This window comes from Megascapheus bottae, chromosome 6 (assembly GCF_031878675.1).
Source record: "Megascapheus bottae isolate mThoBot1 chromosome 6, mThoBot2.hap1, whole genome shotgun sequence".
NCBI lineage: Eukaryota > Metazoa > Chordata > Mammalia > Rodentia > Geomyidae > Megascapheus > Megascapheus bottae.
Window position 1 is genome coordinate 56,904,612 of NC_143514.1, and position 16,151 is coordinate 56,920,762.

At 47.0% G+C, this 16,151-nt stretch overlaps 1 protein-coding gene across 5 annotated transcripts in view; it reads right to left on the minus strand.

Annotated features, from left to right (window-relative positions):
- Window positions 1–16,151, minus strand: part of Cfap57 (cilia and flagella associated protein 57) — a 61,210-nt gene that overhangs the window by 11,409 nt on the left and 33,650 nt on the right. For 4 of the 5 annotated variants that reach the window (XM_090335052.1, XM_090335055.1, XM_090335053.1 and 1 more), the window contains exons 13-21: window positions 14,583–14,738; window positions 12,911–13,004; window positions 11,900–12,090; window positions 10,646–10,819; window positions 9,456–9,614; window positions 7,388–7,531; window positions 3,501–3,617; window positions 1,932–2,066; window positions 1,692–1,835 (exon numbers count right to left, since the gene is read on the minus strand). In XM_090335052.1, the coding sequence (XP_090191178.1) occupies window positions 1,692–1,835; window positions 1,932–2,066; window positions 3,501–3,617; window positions 7,388–7,531; window positions 9,456–9,614; window positions 10,646–10,819; window positions 11,900–12,090; window positions 12,911–13,004; window positions 14,583–14,738 (1,314 nt within the window). The remainder of the gene's footprint in view (window positions 1–1,691; window positions 1,836–1,931; window positions 2,067–3,500; window positions 3,618–7,387; window positions 7,532–9,455; window positions 9,615–10,645; window positions 10,820–11,899; window positions 12,091–12,910; window positions 13,005–14,582; window positions 14,739–16,151) is intronic. The other variant, XM_090335054.1, reaches the window with a different exon arrangement.

Consider the following 16,151-nt stretch of genomic DNA (forward strand, 5'->3'; position numbering starts at 1 on the left):
CCAGGACTGACAAAAAAAAAATCTTCCTAAACTAGGCACAGAGTTTAATCTCCAGTACTGGCAGGGATACAACACACACACACACACACACACACACACACACACACACACACACACACACACACACACACACACACATCTTCCTGAGTTTTTTGAAAGCCAAATCTTTTCCACAGGGCCCTACTGCAACCAGTACAAATCTTCCTGCTTGGGGAGGGAGGGGCCTCACAGCCCTGCCTCGGGTCCCTGGGTCCCCTTCTTGCCCTCTGCAGTGGTCTGAGTTGCTTCTCTGGATCCACAGGTATGTACAGCACATGGCTTTACAATGCTGCTCTGCTAGGGTTCCTTTGGCTGCCTCCTTCTGCCCACCACAGGGAGTGACAGGGCTGGGCACAAACACTGCTTGGTCCTCCTTTGCTTCCTACCCCCACCCTGGCCTGGCACCCTCTGGGAAATGGAAAGGCTTGCCCCTGTGTGGATGCTAATTCCTCTTCACTTCTTCCGATTCCCCATCTAGGTGACTGACAATGGCTTTGGGTATTTGCCGTGGAGACAGGAATAAGCCTGTGGGAGATCCCCAGGCCTCTGTGTTGCTGCCAGGCCATGGATGAACGTTTAGCCATGTCGCCAGTCGATAACTGCTCTTGATGTCACCAGGTTTTATTGTTTATCTTACAGTGCTTGGGAGCTGGGGCCTCTCCTTGCTCTGGGCACTTGAGGCAGTAGTGATGGCTGCGTGTGACTGCTGTAAAGGGTCTGACTGTGCCTGTGCCTCTTTTGGGGCCTCCACCTGCTTTCGTGGCTCAAAGTAAGGTAATGGTTTACGGGAGGTAGGGGCAATTTTAGAATGGCATGAGAGCTGTCATGCCTGTGTCCAGCCTGAAGTACAGGGTGCTCTGCCCTGCTCTGAGCGGACTGGCCAGCCTAGGATATGGTTTTTAATGTAACTGCAACCTGTCCCCATTCCAGTATTTTAATTAAGGCATTAAAAGAGTGTGCATACTTCATAAATGAAATTCTGATGCTCTCTTTTGATATTAATTCACATTAGTTGCCTCAGATGATACTGAGACCCAAGCAGAATCCTGCTGGGCAATTCTGATGCTATGCTTGGGTGGGGTTGGTGATAATGGGGACAGGCTCCAGGAAGGGCCCAGTGAAAGAGCCCAGTGGAAGAGACTGGGAGGTGGGCGTAGTGAGCTCCTGAAATCTGATGGATGCCAAGTCAAGTAGGTGTGGTTAGCTCTGGACCAGGAGATAAGGGTAGGACCTGGGGCACCAGAAAAGTGAGATGGGGCAGGCGTGTTCCAGCAGGTGAGAAATGCAGAATAGAAATAGCAAAATCAAAGACAGGTGAAACAAGAATTGGAGCCAGAGAAGGGAAAAGATGAGTCACAGGAAAGCTGACCTGGTTCAAAGCCCCAAAGGATGTGGAGGTCACTGAGGGGAGTGAGGCAGGGACACAAGTTGGCCGTGGATACAGATGGGCTCGGAAAGAGAAGAAGGAGGCCTGGTGAAGTGAGATGGACATGGAGAGGCTCCTGGGTGGGCTCTTGGCCACAGTTGAAGCCAGAATGAGCTCTGGAAGGTCAGAGGGAGGAGGTGAGGGACCCCAGGAAGTCTGGGAAGCATGGAGGATCTCTGCCACCCAGACCTCACAGGCTGTTCAGGGAAGTGCGCGGTGCTGATACCTGCATGATGCGGACATAGTCAGTGCGGTGCAGCTCGCTCTCCTTCACCACCTTCTTCTTGAGAGTGGCCAGGTTCCTCTCCAGATGCTCCCGCTGGCGGGCATACTCCTGCTGCAGGTCTGAGTTCAGCCCAGCAATCTCCACCTGGTGGGGTCGAGGGGATTCTCCATGAGGGAAGGGAGGTGTGGAGGGCGTGGCAGGGCAGGGCAAGGCTGGACAGGAGGGGACTTCTGAGCTCACCATGTCTGCCCGCTGCACGTACTTCTCAAAGAGAGCCCGGGTCTTCTCCTTTAGCAAGCGGGGCTCCTGGATATATGCCACGCAGTTGTGAAGGTCTGTCTTAAACCGCCTGACCAGCGATTCCAAGTCCCGCTCCTGCAAGCAGAGATATTTAGTCTGGCCACCACCAGGTGTGTTCCAGATGGAGAAGCCAGACACTAAGGGTACAGAGAAGGACAAGAGTCCCCTCATCCAGGACTTACAACAGACCCTCAGAGGGCACACTGGGGCATGGAGATGGAGGTGAGAGCACAGCTAAGAGGGGGCACTACTGAAATTCTGGTGCACCTACTTGGGCTGGGTCCCCTGCCTGACCAAGCTAAGTGGCCTGGTGCATGATCCTTAGAAGACCACACCTGGCTTCCTTTATCGCTCTGGATCCTTTTGAGGGCTACAGTCCTGGGATGAAAGGAAGCTCATATAACAACTCATGTTACTTCAGAGCTGAGATAGAGAGGCCTGGCCAGGGCTCCCAGTGTCTTTCCTGACAGTCAGGAGCACTGTGTAAATAGGGAGTGAGGATCATGGAGAATCAGGCAGATCTCTGTGCTCCCTGACCTGCACAGGCTCCCTTCTTTCTCTCTGCTCCCCTAGCCCTTAATCCACATCCCATAATTTTCTGTTTCACGCTGTAATATGCACATGTCACCAGGCTTCTCCAGTTTGTGAAGGGATTAGGATCCGTTCCCATTTGTAGCCCTGCAACTTCTGGTATTATCTAGTTAGTACACAGTGAATGCCTGATGTGGAAGATGGAAAAATTCACTTTGATTCAACAAACACTTTGGCAGCTATGTACAGGCCTAGGACCAGAAGACTTGATTGGCTTTATTTGTGCTAGCTAGCTATGCATGCTGAGACTTCTCTTTCCCTCTCTCCCTCCCTCCTTCCCTCCCTCCCTCCCTCCCTTCTTTCCTTCCCTCTTCCTCCCTCCCTTCCTGTATTAGGGCTTGAACTCAGGGTCCATAGCTTATTTTCACTCAATGTATCACTTAAGTCACAGCTCCACTTCCAGCTTATGATGGCTAGTGAGAGATAAAAGTCTCAAGGAGTTTCCTGCCCAGGCTGGCCTTGAACCGGGATCTTCAGATCTCATCCTCCTGAGTAGCTAGGATTACAGGAGTCAGCCACTCCTGTAATTGATAGTTTCTTACCCTCCATATTTTTTTCTGCCCATACTTTGCTTATAGCAATTGATGAGGTTCTTCTAAGTCTTGATAGTTTTGTTTGCTTTTGGTGGTCAAAGAGTTTAATCACTGAGTACAAATGACTTCTCTGATCATATTTTTCCCTAAAGAAGCCAAAGACTAAAAATAGTCTCATGAAACCAGTGCCTCTCTTTCTGGTCCCTGCACCCGAGTCATTTTATAGTCTCTGATGAGACAGGGCTGTGGCCAAGTAGAGTGAGAGTTAAAATGAGAAGTGTATCTTAGCAGTGGGCTACTTCTGTCTCCAAGAAGCCAGCCGCCTGCTGCAGGCAGGTGCCAGATTCTGCATCCAAGCACTGCCAGGCCCGGCAGATCCTCCCACCTTCTGTTGCTCCTTGCGCATCTCTTGGTCGGTGGCTCTCAGTTTCTGCCACAGTTCTGTGATGTTCAGCTCCAGTTGTGTGTTCTGTTTATGGAAACGCTCCAGCTCGGTTTCCATCTTTAGAGAACCAGAGAAAAAGAGGTAGCAATTTACATCTGAGAACTGAAGTCTTTTGGAGGGAATGTTCCCTAATGCCACCTACCAAGGCCTATCTTTGTTCATTCCCCTTTGCACTCCCTGGTTGACCTTTCTTCTTGCTCATTGCTATCTAAAAGCCTCCTTCACGGATGTGAATGAACTCAGGGCCCTGTGTGTCTATGGACAGTCACCTTTTCTTCCCTTTACAATGAAGACAGATTCCCCCCGCCCCTTCTCTTTCTCTCTCTCCCTGCTTCTTGCTTTCTGTGCCAGTCTTGGAGCTTGAACTTGAGACCTGGACACTGCTCCTGAGCCCCCCCACCTTTTTTAAACTCAAACCAAGCACTCTACCACTTGGACCACAGCTCTATTTCCTGCATTTTGCTGGCTAACTGGAGATAAGAATCTCCCCAATTTGTCTTTTGGAGGGGTTGGCTTCCACCCATGACCCTCAGTAGCTAGGATTACAGGTAGGGAGCTGCCTGCATCCAGCTTCTTCTCTTTTGTGGAATTCCTTCCACCTTCGTAACTCTCAAGTACTAGAGCTTGAGTTCAACATAAAGCAGGGCTCTCAAGAGAAGTGCCTCCTCCTGTTTGCTTTGTGGGATTCTATGACTGAAGCTTGACCACAGAATGGACCATAGTCACCCTAAACAGAAAGTTTAGGACGGACTCTAAAGCACAGTCTGAAGGCATAAAACAGGAAAAAAGCTGAGCAGGAAACTCAGTATCATTCTCCTGAAAAGTTCTTCAAAAGTACATCAGAGAGGTATTCTATCTTCAAAAGAAAAAGAAAAGAAAAGAAACCACCAGGGAGCTGAGGTTTTCTCTTCATCATTAAATTTGTACTAACCAAAGATGTCTGTGTGATAGCTAGAACTTCTGAATAGGATGAAGCTTTTAAATGTGCCCAAAGCAAAGGGTGATGGTTGATTTATACACAAACTCTGTTAGCCACTAGTATTCCTGTTAATAGGGAGGCTCATTGACTAGGTTGAGGGAATGGGGTACCTTGTGTGTGTGTGTGTGGTTCTGTAGAATAACCCCTGAGTTTTTCCCTGGTCCTTTGATGGGTTTCAAGGCTCTTGGCAATGGTCTGGGTACCAGGAGGCTCTAATGAGTCACCCCCATGTTTGGGCCATGAAAGGGAGCCTCTAGAGGAAGTCTCCTGTGGCATTAAACTAGACAGAATAAGATGTCTGACAGAAAGATGGTGCTCAATGAACATTTGATGAGGGCAGCAAAGGAGATGACTGGTAGGGACTTGAGGAGGAACTGAAAGCCTTGCCTCTGGGAAGGTAAACAGGGAGCGCTCCGGGGAACCCAGCTTTAGAAGACACAGAGCCCCTGTGGGTTACCACACTATGAAAGAAAGAACTGACTGCCTGGAGAAGCAGGCATAGGATATAAAGCGGATTGATTGAGAAGTGGCTTCTGACTGCAAAAGGCCTCAGGTCCAGAGGGATAAGAGAAGTGAGCGTCAAAGGAGAAAGGGGAGGCCTTTGGTGACTGAGATAGAAGGTATCCTGTTGAGCACACAGGAGGTGGCCCTTAGAGACTCTAGATGGGTTTGGAAGAAGAACAAGTATTAGAGGAAAAAAGAAACAGAAATGGAGGCAGAAAACAGCCAGAGGGACTGGCAGTTCCATGCAATTCTGCAAGCCACAGAGGTTCTAGGTAACTAGAGGACAAGAGCAGGCAGGAAGGAGAAAGGCAGGTTGGAGAGGGCTACTAGGTCATACAGTACCCAGGGACCAGGGCTCAATCCGACCTTCATCCTCGAAAGCCCTGGGAGTTGACACAGTACTTTTTTTACCAGAAGCAGCAGGAGCAGGTGTCTCAGAGGGCTGGATGCAGAGGTTTCTAGCAGAAAGGACAAAACCAGAGCCAGGCAGAGCAGCCAGGAGGCCTTCCCTGGGCTTCCTGTGAGGGATGCTAGCGTTCTAGTCTAGGGAAATGTAAGCTGGAAGGAAAGGGTTTCTCCAATCTCAGGGTTTCTAAAGGTGGAGTCTGAGTGTCTGTAGCTGATCGGCCTTTTTCTCTGCCATCCTGTCAGACAGACTGGGTTGAATGAAAGAGATGACCCAGATTATACTTTGACTTCTTCTCTTTGCCCCGGGGCAAAGCCTCAAAGTACTCTGAGAATATAAAACATGTAGAGAAAACTGGTGAAATATGTGCAATGTGAGTATTTGAAAGTCAGAAGATGAGCCTAGAATATGGGAACATGAGTCCCCTTTCCCAGTGAGGAAACTCCATCAAATGTTCCTCGTGTGGTTCTTTCCATTCGGGGAGTCTCAGGGGAGGCAGGGGCAGTGGGAGAAGCATTTCACCCTCTGGGACACATTTGGCAATCTCTGGGGACATTTCTGATTGTTAACACCCTGAGCCTGAGCAAACAAGAGGCTACTGGCATCTAGTGGGCAGAAACTGGGGATGTCGCTAAACACCCGGCAATATACGGAATAGCCTTTCCCCACCCACAACAGAGAATTGTTCACCCCCAAACATTAATAGTCTTGAGAAGCCTTGTACAGTGTGAATAAATAAGCAAGTAGAAACCAAAATGATAAGTTGTGCGGGTTCTGGAAACTTGAATACTTCTCCCTTGGCAGAGGGATTCTCTCTCTTCCCCCCCCTCTCTCTCTCCATCCTCCTCCTCCTCCTCCTCCTCCTCCTCCTCCTCCTCCTCCTCCTCCTTTTTCCTCCTCCTCCTCTTCCTCCTCCTTCTCCTTTTTCTATTACTGGGGGCATGAACTTAGAGTCTTGTGTTTTCCCTTGGCTTTTTTTTTTCTCGAGGCTGGTGCTCTACCACAGCCATACCTTGCACTTGCATGGACTTAATCTTCAATCCAGCTGGCAAATAAACTGTCAAATAAGGAGAGAGATGAGGGCAGAAATTTCAAGGGGCTGGCAACACCTGGCCCCTTCACTCGTCTTGACATTCTGTTAGACTTGGTCTATGGAGTTATGAGAAGGGAAGAGCTAAGAAAGATGTCTACATTGCCATTTTAAGCAACTGGGGGGGAACCATGGTCTCATTTATTAAGAAAAAGAACCTGGAGAAAGACAAAAATTAGAGGAGGGAGTATTGAAGAAAAATTTTCAATTTTCCATCAACCAAAGACCTCCACTGTCTGCTGCTTCCTACCCAGTGAACTCATGGTGTGTGCAAATGCAGTGTGGGGAGCCAGGGAATAAGCAGGAATGCTGACCATTACCCGCCTCTCAGAAGCCCTGGTTCACTCATCTTGCTTCTAAGCTCTCCTCTCTACCTTCATCCTGTTTGTTTCCCAGAACATATTCTGAATTGTTCCACTTCTGGGCTGAAGAGGCTCTGAAGATTTCCGATTCCTTATCAAATGACGTCTGAGCACCATACTCAGGGCCCACACCAACATTCTTAGTTTAAGAAATACCGAGTGAATGGCCCAGGTGCTTGGTGAGTCTGTTGGCTGGATACACACTGCCCTCTGGTGGCCTAACATTCAACTGCTTCGTCTCTCCCCAAGGTGCAAGCTAAACCCCAAAGTATTTTGCACTGGGGGAGCTCAGCCCTCAGTTGGACCTTCTTGGTGACATCATCTGTGGGGAAGAGGCTACACTCACCTTTTGGAGAAGAGAGGAGCTAAGAGGAGAGTTTTCATTCACCCCAGGGGGGGAGGGGACAGCTAGTAATTGGAGAATTTGGGGGCAGTGATGGAGGGATGAGGGGTCCTGAGAGGACCAGTGTGGGAGATGGCTCTCACCTCCTGAATCTGTTCCTTCATCACCTTTATTTCATTCTCCCGAGGCTCTATTTGTTTCTTAAGTTCCTTTATTTTGTAGTCGAGCACAAACTTGAATTTCTCTAGTTCCTGGTTTTGCTTTTTCAGGTCATAAATTCGCTTTTCCTAGGGTTTGAAGTTGGGAAGGAAGTGAGAGCTATCGCGAAGGCCTGGTACATGGAACCCCTTAAAGACCTCAAGTCCTGAGGAGACTCCTGGGGAAACAAATCTGCCACTCTCTCCTCTAGGGCTGCTTGCAACTATGTCCCCACCCCACACTGTAGCTCTCCCACTGAGACCTTCCTGCTTCCCTTTCTTGGTAACTAGTTGGACTTATGACTTGCTTATGATCCAAGCAAAAGTTGTTGGGTCGCTTCCAGGCTACAATAGAAAGGTCAAGGAGCTTCTTGGAATACTTGCTCTGAGGGAGGCTCTGCAAGAAGTCTATACGGAACCCTCCAGACTGAAGAACACATCTAGGTCTCTGGTAGAAACATCTGGCAATGCCTAGCTTCTCCACCACCCTTGCCACAGAGCCAGGCATGTGAGAATCACCATTTTGGTTGCTAATCTTCCAGTGTCTACCTGTTTGAGTCAACCCCTAGTCTTCTCAGCTGAGGCCCGAGACATCAGGGAAGAGACAAGCCATTCTATTGTAACCTACATTTCCAGGTAATTTGTTGTATACTGATAGCAACTGGGATTTGTGGGTGAGTCTATCATCCATCCATCCATTCATCCATCCATCCATCCATCCATCCATCCATCCATCCATCCATCCATGTTTTACTGAATGAAGACCTTTTGCCATGTAATTCCTGTTCTTAAGGAGAAAACACTAGTGGGAAAGAATATATATATATATATCCCTGAGACGTGAAGGAGGGGGCTATGAGGCCAGCTATGTATTAAGGGTGCTGAGACTAATTTGCTTGAGTGTCAGGGGAAGTGCGAAGTGAGGCTGGGGAGAGGGTGGAAGGCAAAGTCTTACATGTTGGTCTGAAGAGCTCAGAATTTATCCTGTGGGCCAGGAAAAATTCAGCCCATGGGCTACATTTGGTTTGTGGCCTATTTTTTTTTTTATAAATTTTGATCGGAATATAGCCAATTTCATTCATTTATGGTTATTTGCTCATAAGTAGTTTCATGTATGGTACCCAGAGTTGGTGAGTTGAGACAGAGACCATGTGGCTAGGAAAAGCCTAAAACGTCTATCATCTAGTCTTCTGCAGAAAAAGTTTGTTGAACCCTGCAATTGGCCACTAAAGAGAGGGAGCATGACATAGTGACATTTTTCCACTGGCTTCTGTGATGGTGGAGACAGGGGATGTGACACATGAAGGATGTTGGGAGATAGTTTTCTAGGTGAGGTCTCTTCCTTGTCGATTCTCACTCTGGGAAACTGAGGAGAGCTTCAGATTCATACACAATCCTTTCCACGTGGAAATGGCACAGGACCGGGGAACCCTTCCAGTTCTTCTCCATGGGTGTCATCCTCATTTTAAGGTGAAAATGGAAGGCTTGGAGAAGTGCCCAACAAGCGACCCTCGGTAAATGGAGGGGTGGAGCCCACATTGGACCACAGGGGAACCTTTGCTTGACTAAGGTAACAATCAGCTTCCTGGGGTACCTAGTAGTTATGGGGCCATATAGGGACACACAGGAGTCCTTCTCTGGCCAAGAGGCCCATGTAAGCCATGTGGTGAGTAAGCTACCCTTGTCCTTGGAGATGGGTCACCTTAGGATGTCTGGAATAGTGCTGGGAGTCAGCTGACTCAGCCTGACCCCATCACTTACAAATGTGATTTGGGGCAAAATACTCAACCTCTTGGAGCTCAGTTTCCTGACCCATAACATCACTTGTTCATTCTCCCCAGCTGTTGGCAGAATTGTGATGGGTTGCAATAACCATTCCAGTACCAAGCACACAGTGGGCAATTCATGTCTCCTCCATCGAGTCAAATAAATGGGCTCCAAGAAACTGGATGCCTTCACTCCCAGGCCTGAAGACAGGGCTGTGGTTGAAAGAGGATACGGGACAAGCCCTCACCTTGTCTTGAATAGTCTCATCCCTTTCCTGGATCTCTCGTTTGAGGCCTAGCATATCCTTCTCCAGAGACTTGATAACTCCTTGCAGCTTCACCTGTTCTGCCTTGAGCATCTCAATGTCATTGGTTCGCTCTTCGATTTCCTTCTGGAGGCTGCTGAACTGAAGATACAAACAGCAACAGAAAAGACCACGGGGGTCTTGGAGCTTATCCCCACTCCTCCCTAAGAGCTCCTCACCACTGACCAGCTGTGGGCTGAAGGCTTCTCCCCTGAAGAACTGAGAATGTCATGCACTCAACATCTTTGCATTTGGAAGGGAATACACTTGGTTGTTGTTTTTAAGACTGGGTCTCAAGGTATAGCTCTTTTTTATTTTTTATTGTTCGTGGGAGTGAATTTCTTGATAATCTGAGATCATTTCAGATTCTCCCAGGCCAAATGGATGACAGAGTATTCCAAGCCCCATTCCCTGCATCTGAAAACAGCTTGTTCTGATAAGAAGCTTCTGAGGTAAGTTCCCTGAGTAGACTCAGGGTCTTCCATGATCACACAGGCCTTGAAGGGTGGCAATCAGAGACCAATGAAGGTCACAGCGGACCTTACTTACTGAGCTGTCTTAGCCATGTTTGAGAATGGAAGGCATGATTGTCCCCTAGACTCAATAGGAGTATGAGTTCTTGGCTTCTCTAAGGCTGACTAATTTGAAGGAAACTATAATCTGTAAGAGTCACTCAGCTACCATCAGTAAATAAATAATTCTTGATTCACCTTGTTAACAAATTAAAAAAAGCCTCTTTATCCAGGCTTATACTCCCACCTTCAGGAATTCAAACAGGATCCACCATGCCTGCAAGATAGCTCCAGGCCAAGAGCTGTCTATCTCAAACTCAGCAGAACTCATCCCCACTTCTGTCACTTTCTGTTCCCCAGAAGTGAAAGCCCAGAGCATCTAATCATGTGTGGGGAAGCCCAGTGACCCTATGGAAAAGGATGCTGGGAAAATGGATGTGGCTCCTTCAAAGGCCACGGCAGGCACATGTGCCTAAAGGCACACTTGGCACTGTTACTGTCCTAACCTGCTCTCTGGAGGTGAGGACATACAGGAGGGACTCTTGTTTGGCTCTCTGTCCCCAGCTTTCTCTGCCATATGTCCTGGGCCTGCCCTGGGTCTCTGGGGAACAGCCCTCGTACCTTCTTCCTCATGATGCCTGTCTCTCCCTTGAGCCTCAAGTTAGATTCCTTCTCATCCCGAAGCTTTTTCTCATACTTAGTTTTGATATCTTGGATTTCTCGGTCTTCATCTTCTTCAATCTGTTTCTTGGTCTCTTCAAACTCTCGTAACTGCTGCCTAACGTCTTCTTGTGCCTGAAAAGGGGGTTAGGGATGGGGTAAAAATCATGGGACAAGGGGCTCAGGTTGCTCCTGTGCTGAGAGGACCTGGAATATGGGGAACACAGAAGCCTTTCCTAGAGAATGAGACAAAAGCCTGATGACAGAGGTGGAATCTGAAGCTCTGTCCTGTCCACCTTCTTCCTTGGCCCCCTCAGGCCTTGAGCTCCATCACTATAACTTCCTTTTACCAACATCTCTAGATCTTTGCACAGAACTTGAGACAGCTGTAATTATAATATATAATTTTATATTATATAATTATATATTTTATACATTATAAAATTATACTTTGTTATTTAAAATTATATATAAATATGATATATGCACACTATATGTACATACATATAGTTTGTGTGTGTATGTGTGTGCACGCCTGTGCATACATACATGCACATATGCATGCATGCTAGTACTGGGGCCTAGACTCATCTTTAGTTTTTTTTTCAAGGCTAGTGTCCTATCACTTGGACCATAGTTCTGGGCATTGTCCTTGGTTTTTTGGCTCAAGAGTAGCACTCTACTAGTTGAGCCACACTTTCAGCATTTTTGTGGTTAACTGGAGATAAGTGTCTCATGGATTTTCTTGCCCAGGCTGGCTTTTGATAGGGCATGATCCTTAGATCTCAGTTTCCTGAATAGCTAGGATTTCAGGCACAAGCCACCAGCACTGGCCAGTTCCACCTTTTTCTTTTTTTGGCTAGGAAATTGAAGATAAGCGTCTCAGAGACTTTCCTGCCTGAGCGGCTTTCGAACCACATCCTCAGATCTTAGCCTCCTGAATACTTAAGATTATAGGCGTGAGTCACTAATACCCAGCTCTAATTCTATATTTATTTGTGAAGCTACTGGTTGTCTCTCCCACTCCATGTAAGTTTCTTGAGGGTGAAAAGTTTCCTTTCATAACTCCCACTGAGTCCCCAATGGATAGCACATATTGGCAGACAGCAGCTACTTGACAGAACATTGAATGAATGAATGAATGAATGACTAATGCTGGCCTCTCTCTACTTCCCTCTGGAAAGGAAGACGCACAGCTTGGTTCCCCAAAGGTACCTCTTCCAGAAGGCTAGTTTTCTCCTGTAGCTTGGCCTCATAAAACTCGGTCAGCTCCTCCAGGGCTTGGCTCTTGGTCTCATCATTATCTCGGAGTTGTTTTTCATATTCTTCCTGCATCCTCTGGGACTTGAGCTGCAGTTCCTGGTACTTCTCATATTCTAGAAGCAACTTCTGGTTGTTGCAACATTCTGAAGGGAAGAAAGAGGGCAGGTTATTTATTTATTTGTTTGTTTATTTATTTATTTTTGCCAGTCCTGGGCTTGGGCTCAGGGCTTGAGCACTGTCCTTGGACTTTCTCAAGGCTAGAGCTCTACCACTTGAGAGTCAGCACCACTTCCAGCTTTTTTCTATGTATGTGGTACCGAGGAATCGAACCCGGGTCTTTGTGCATGCTAGGCAAGCACTCTACCACTAGGCCAAACTCCCAGCCCAGAGGGCAGGTTATCACAGTGGCTGAGCAGCAGCAGCCTTAGGGGCATGTGGCTGGAGCAGCCACCTTCAGAGCTAAGGTCAAGCCTGCCTGACTTCTGCCCCTGCCAGATCTGTACCCTTGCCTTGCTCTTTCACCTGTTCCTTCTCTACATTTCCCCAGGCAGCTCAACCAACTCCATACCACTCTGGGCAGAAAGGCTTTTAGGAAGGTATGGAGGAGGTGGCATTTAAAAGTTCAGGGCCAAAGAAGAATGGCCTGAGAATGCAAAATAGGGAAGAACACGGTGAGCCTTGGGTAAGGTCAGATGATGCCTTAAAGCACCTAGCAGGCAAGTGCTAAGTCTAGGATCAAGGCATTAAACTTGAGCTTTCCTTTATCTCCTACAGGCATGTATTAGGTGTTCAATATGTACTTAAGAAATAAGTCAATAGGCAGGAGTGAAAAACCATGGTAACTGGCAGGGGATAAGTGTGGACTGTTTGTAGAGTCATATCTGTTGTACTCATCTGTCCCTGGCTGTCCCCTTCCGGGTCTCACCAGTCTCCCTTGGCCCACGTGGCTTTCTGTAGACTCACCTAGGTCTTGCAGTTCCCGGCTTTGTTTGTCTAGGAGTTCATCCAGGTACTCCTGGTGAGCTGCATCCTGTCTTTCTTTTTCTGTTTTTAAAACCTAAAACACAGAGTCACATTTTTCCATTTCAATGCATCTGCTCAAGGCACCCAGAACCCATTTCACAAGTCACACATTGTACAGTTCATATATGAGGATTTGTTCTTCAGGCTTTGATTTTGCACTAAACACAGTTCTGTGGAGCAACTTGATCACTTTTACCCGTATACAATTTCATCCCAAATGTTCTTACACTTCCTGTTTATACCCTGGCTGTTAAATGGGTTTGTCAGTGATGAGTAGTTCTGGTCTATCAAGTAGATTTGGGGTTGAAAAGGTAAGAATTCACTCATATCCTTGTGGATATGACGTGACTTGCATATTGCTTCTAGCTCTTTAGGTAATGTCACCATGTACACTTCTATGAAGAGCTTTTTCTGACTGACCAGGACAGCTGCTCACTACCTATGGAGTTCCAGCCAGGCATCTAATTTTGTGCATATGAATCACCTCACATAAATGCTTGCTGACTAAATAAATGAACTGATAACGTTGTTAGCCAGGGATTTTACAGCCTAAGTCTCTGATCCATAGAGGTAATACATTAGAAGAAACATCTCTCGGATAAAAAATTGGGCTTCACACTGGTGGCTCACACTGTAATCCTATCTACTCAGGAGTCTGAGATTTGAGAATCATGGTTTGAAGATAGCCCGGGCAGGAAAGCCTGTGAGACTCCTATCTCCAGTTATCACCAGCAAACTACAAGCGGTGCTGTGGCTCAAAGTGGTAATGCAAAAGCATTCAGGGACAGTGCCCAGGCTCTAAGTTCAAGCCCCATGACCAACCAAAAACAAAAGAAAGGAAAGAATGGGGTTTTATGTATTTATTGTTTATTCATTTTGGTCAGTCATGGGGCTTGAACTCAAGGCCTGGGTACTGTACCTGAGCTTTTCTGCCTAAGGCTAGTGTTCTACCACTCTGAGCCACAACACTATTTCCAGTTTTCTAGTGGTTAATTAGCGATATGGATTTCAGACTTTCCTGCCCGGGCTGTCTTCAAACCATGATCCTCAGGTCTCATCTTCCTGAATAGCTGGGATTACAGGCATGAACCATGAGCGTCTGGCCTAGAAATCAATATTCTAAAACCTTGTGGTTTTATTCTCTCTCTCCTTCGCTTTCTCCTTCCTTCCTTTTTTCATGATACTGGGACCAAATCCAGGATATTCTACCACCAAGTCATTTTGTATACCTTTTTTTCTCTTGATCATACATGTAATAAATACTATTGTAGGAGACTTGGAAACTTGATAGAAAAATATAAACAATGAAGTTTAAATTATCCATAACCCCAGCTTTACAGAGATAACTGCATGGCTATCTACTTTCTGTGCTTACTTGTTGTACCTAATTAATACCATTCAAGAAAGAAAATTTTATCCTCTGCTCCTTTCCACTTAGCATCTTATTGTATACATTTCTGACGTGCTTTACAATCAACTTTGCTTCATGACTGAACATTATTCTACACTTCTTGATTGATCAAGGCCTGAGCACACCAAGCCAGCCTTGTCTTCAACAACAGAGCAATTTGTTTAAGACTTGTGGTTGTTCCTTCAGTGTTCTCGGACAGACCTGGTTTTTGGTTTTTAAGGCCTCCATTTCCTGAATGAACTTGTCTGTGAGTTCCTTAATCTTCTCAGAATAGTTCAGGTCCTTTAGTCGAAGCTGATACTCATTCTCCATTTTTAATTCTTCCACACGAGTCTTTAGCTCCAACATAACCTGAGCCTGTGGAAGAAGGACCCAGAATCAGGAGTGTTCACAGCAGATGAATGAGAATATTTAAACCGTGGCTTTAACCTGCGGCCCGCAAGGTCTCGTGAGTAAGCTGACTGATTTATTTATTTATTTATGTTGGTCCCAGGATCTTTCTGACAGCATTGCGCAGCAATGGACATGGATTGGACATGGCTGTTCAGGTAATGGGTTTGGGAATGAATGCACAGTCCAGGTGAGAGATGGTAGGCACTTGAGTTGAGGCAGGGATAGAGGGGAGCAGAAGAAGAGAATAACCTAAGAGTACTAGTTTAGCAAAAGTAGAGCCCGAGTGGGTGTGGGGTAGGATGAGATCAGATGGTCAGGCCTTTCACCTGAGAGTTGGGCCTCGCTTAAACTCAAGGGCCTTGAATACTCAACTGGTTGTTTTGATCAAGGCTGGTGTTCTACTTCTGTCTTTTTGCTGACTAACTGGAGATAAGAGTGTCATACTTGTCTTCCTGGGCTGGCTTTGAGCTGTGATGTTCAGATTTCAGCCTCCTGAGTAGCTAGGATTACAGGTGAGCCACCAGGGGCTGGGAAAGTGTGACTTTTAGGATACAGGTTGAGGGGGAGCCAGGGAAGGTGCTAGGCAAAGATCTGAAAGGAAGAATTAGAGAGGTTTGTAGGGGATGATTAGCGTGTGGATTCTGAGAGAGGAAGGAGGGCCAGGAGGTAGGCAGCAAGTAAGCCCCAGACATTTCCAGCTTGGTGACAGGGTCTTCATGCCTAGCTGGGCACTGGGGTCAATCAGGCCTTTGGTTCAGCCTTGTATCTCCTATTTAGTCTCCTCTTCTACCCTCCAGGAAGAAAAGAGAAGGCAGCCATATTTGCCCACCACAGGGATACTGGAATCTGTCTCTGTCTCTGTCTGTCTGTCTGTCTGTCTCCACTTTGACTTTTATGTAGAAAGTTCCAGGGATCTCTAGAGGGGTTCTTCAGGGAACACCAGTTACTTATCATCTTGCTTGGTGGCTGCTTTGCATTACTGTCCTGACAAGTTCACCATCTCTCTCCCCACTCAACTGTGAGCATCTGTGTCTGGCTTTTCAACTGTGCATACCCAGTGTCTAGCTAATGATCTTCAGTGAACACACTTAGGTTCTTGCTCAGTGGCAGTGAGTACAGAGCTCTGGGGTTGTCTGTAAGTCAGACATGTAGCTTCTCTTATAGGGAGCTCTGTCCAGAGGTATGTACTCAAGTCTACAAGATGCTTTTTGGAATGTTTGCTGCATCGATGGGAAAGAAGTCCCCTTGGTACACTATTTAAGAGAATGGGCTCTGGGGCTGGGAGTTTGGCCTAGCTCTTTAAATTTTTTTCCCCTTCTGTACTTGAGTTTGAGCCCATGTCTCACATGCACTAGGCTCTAGCATTGAAGCTACAAG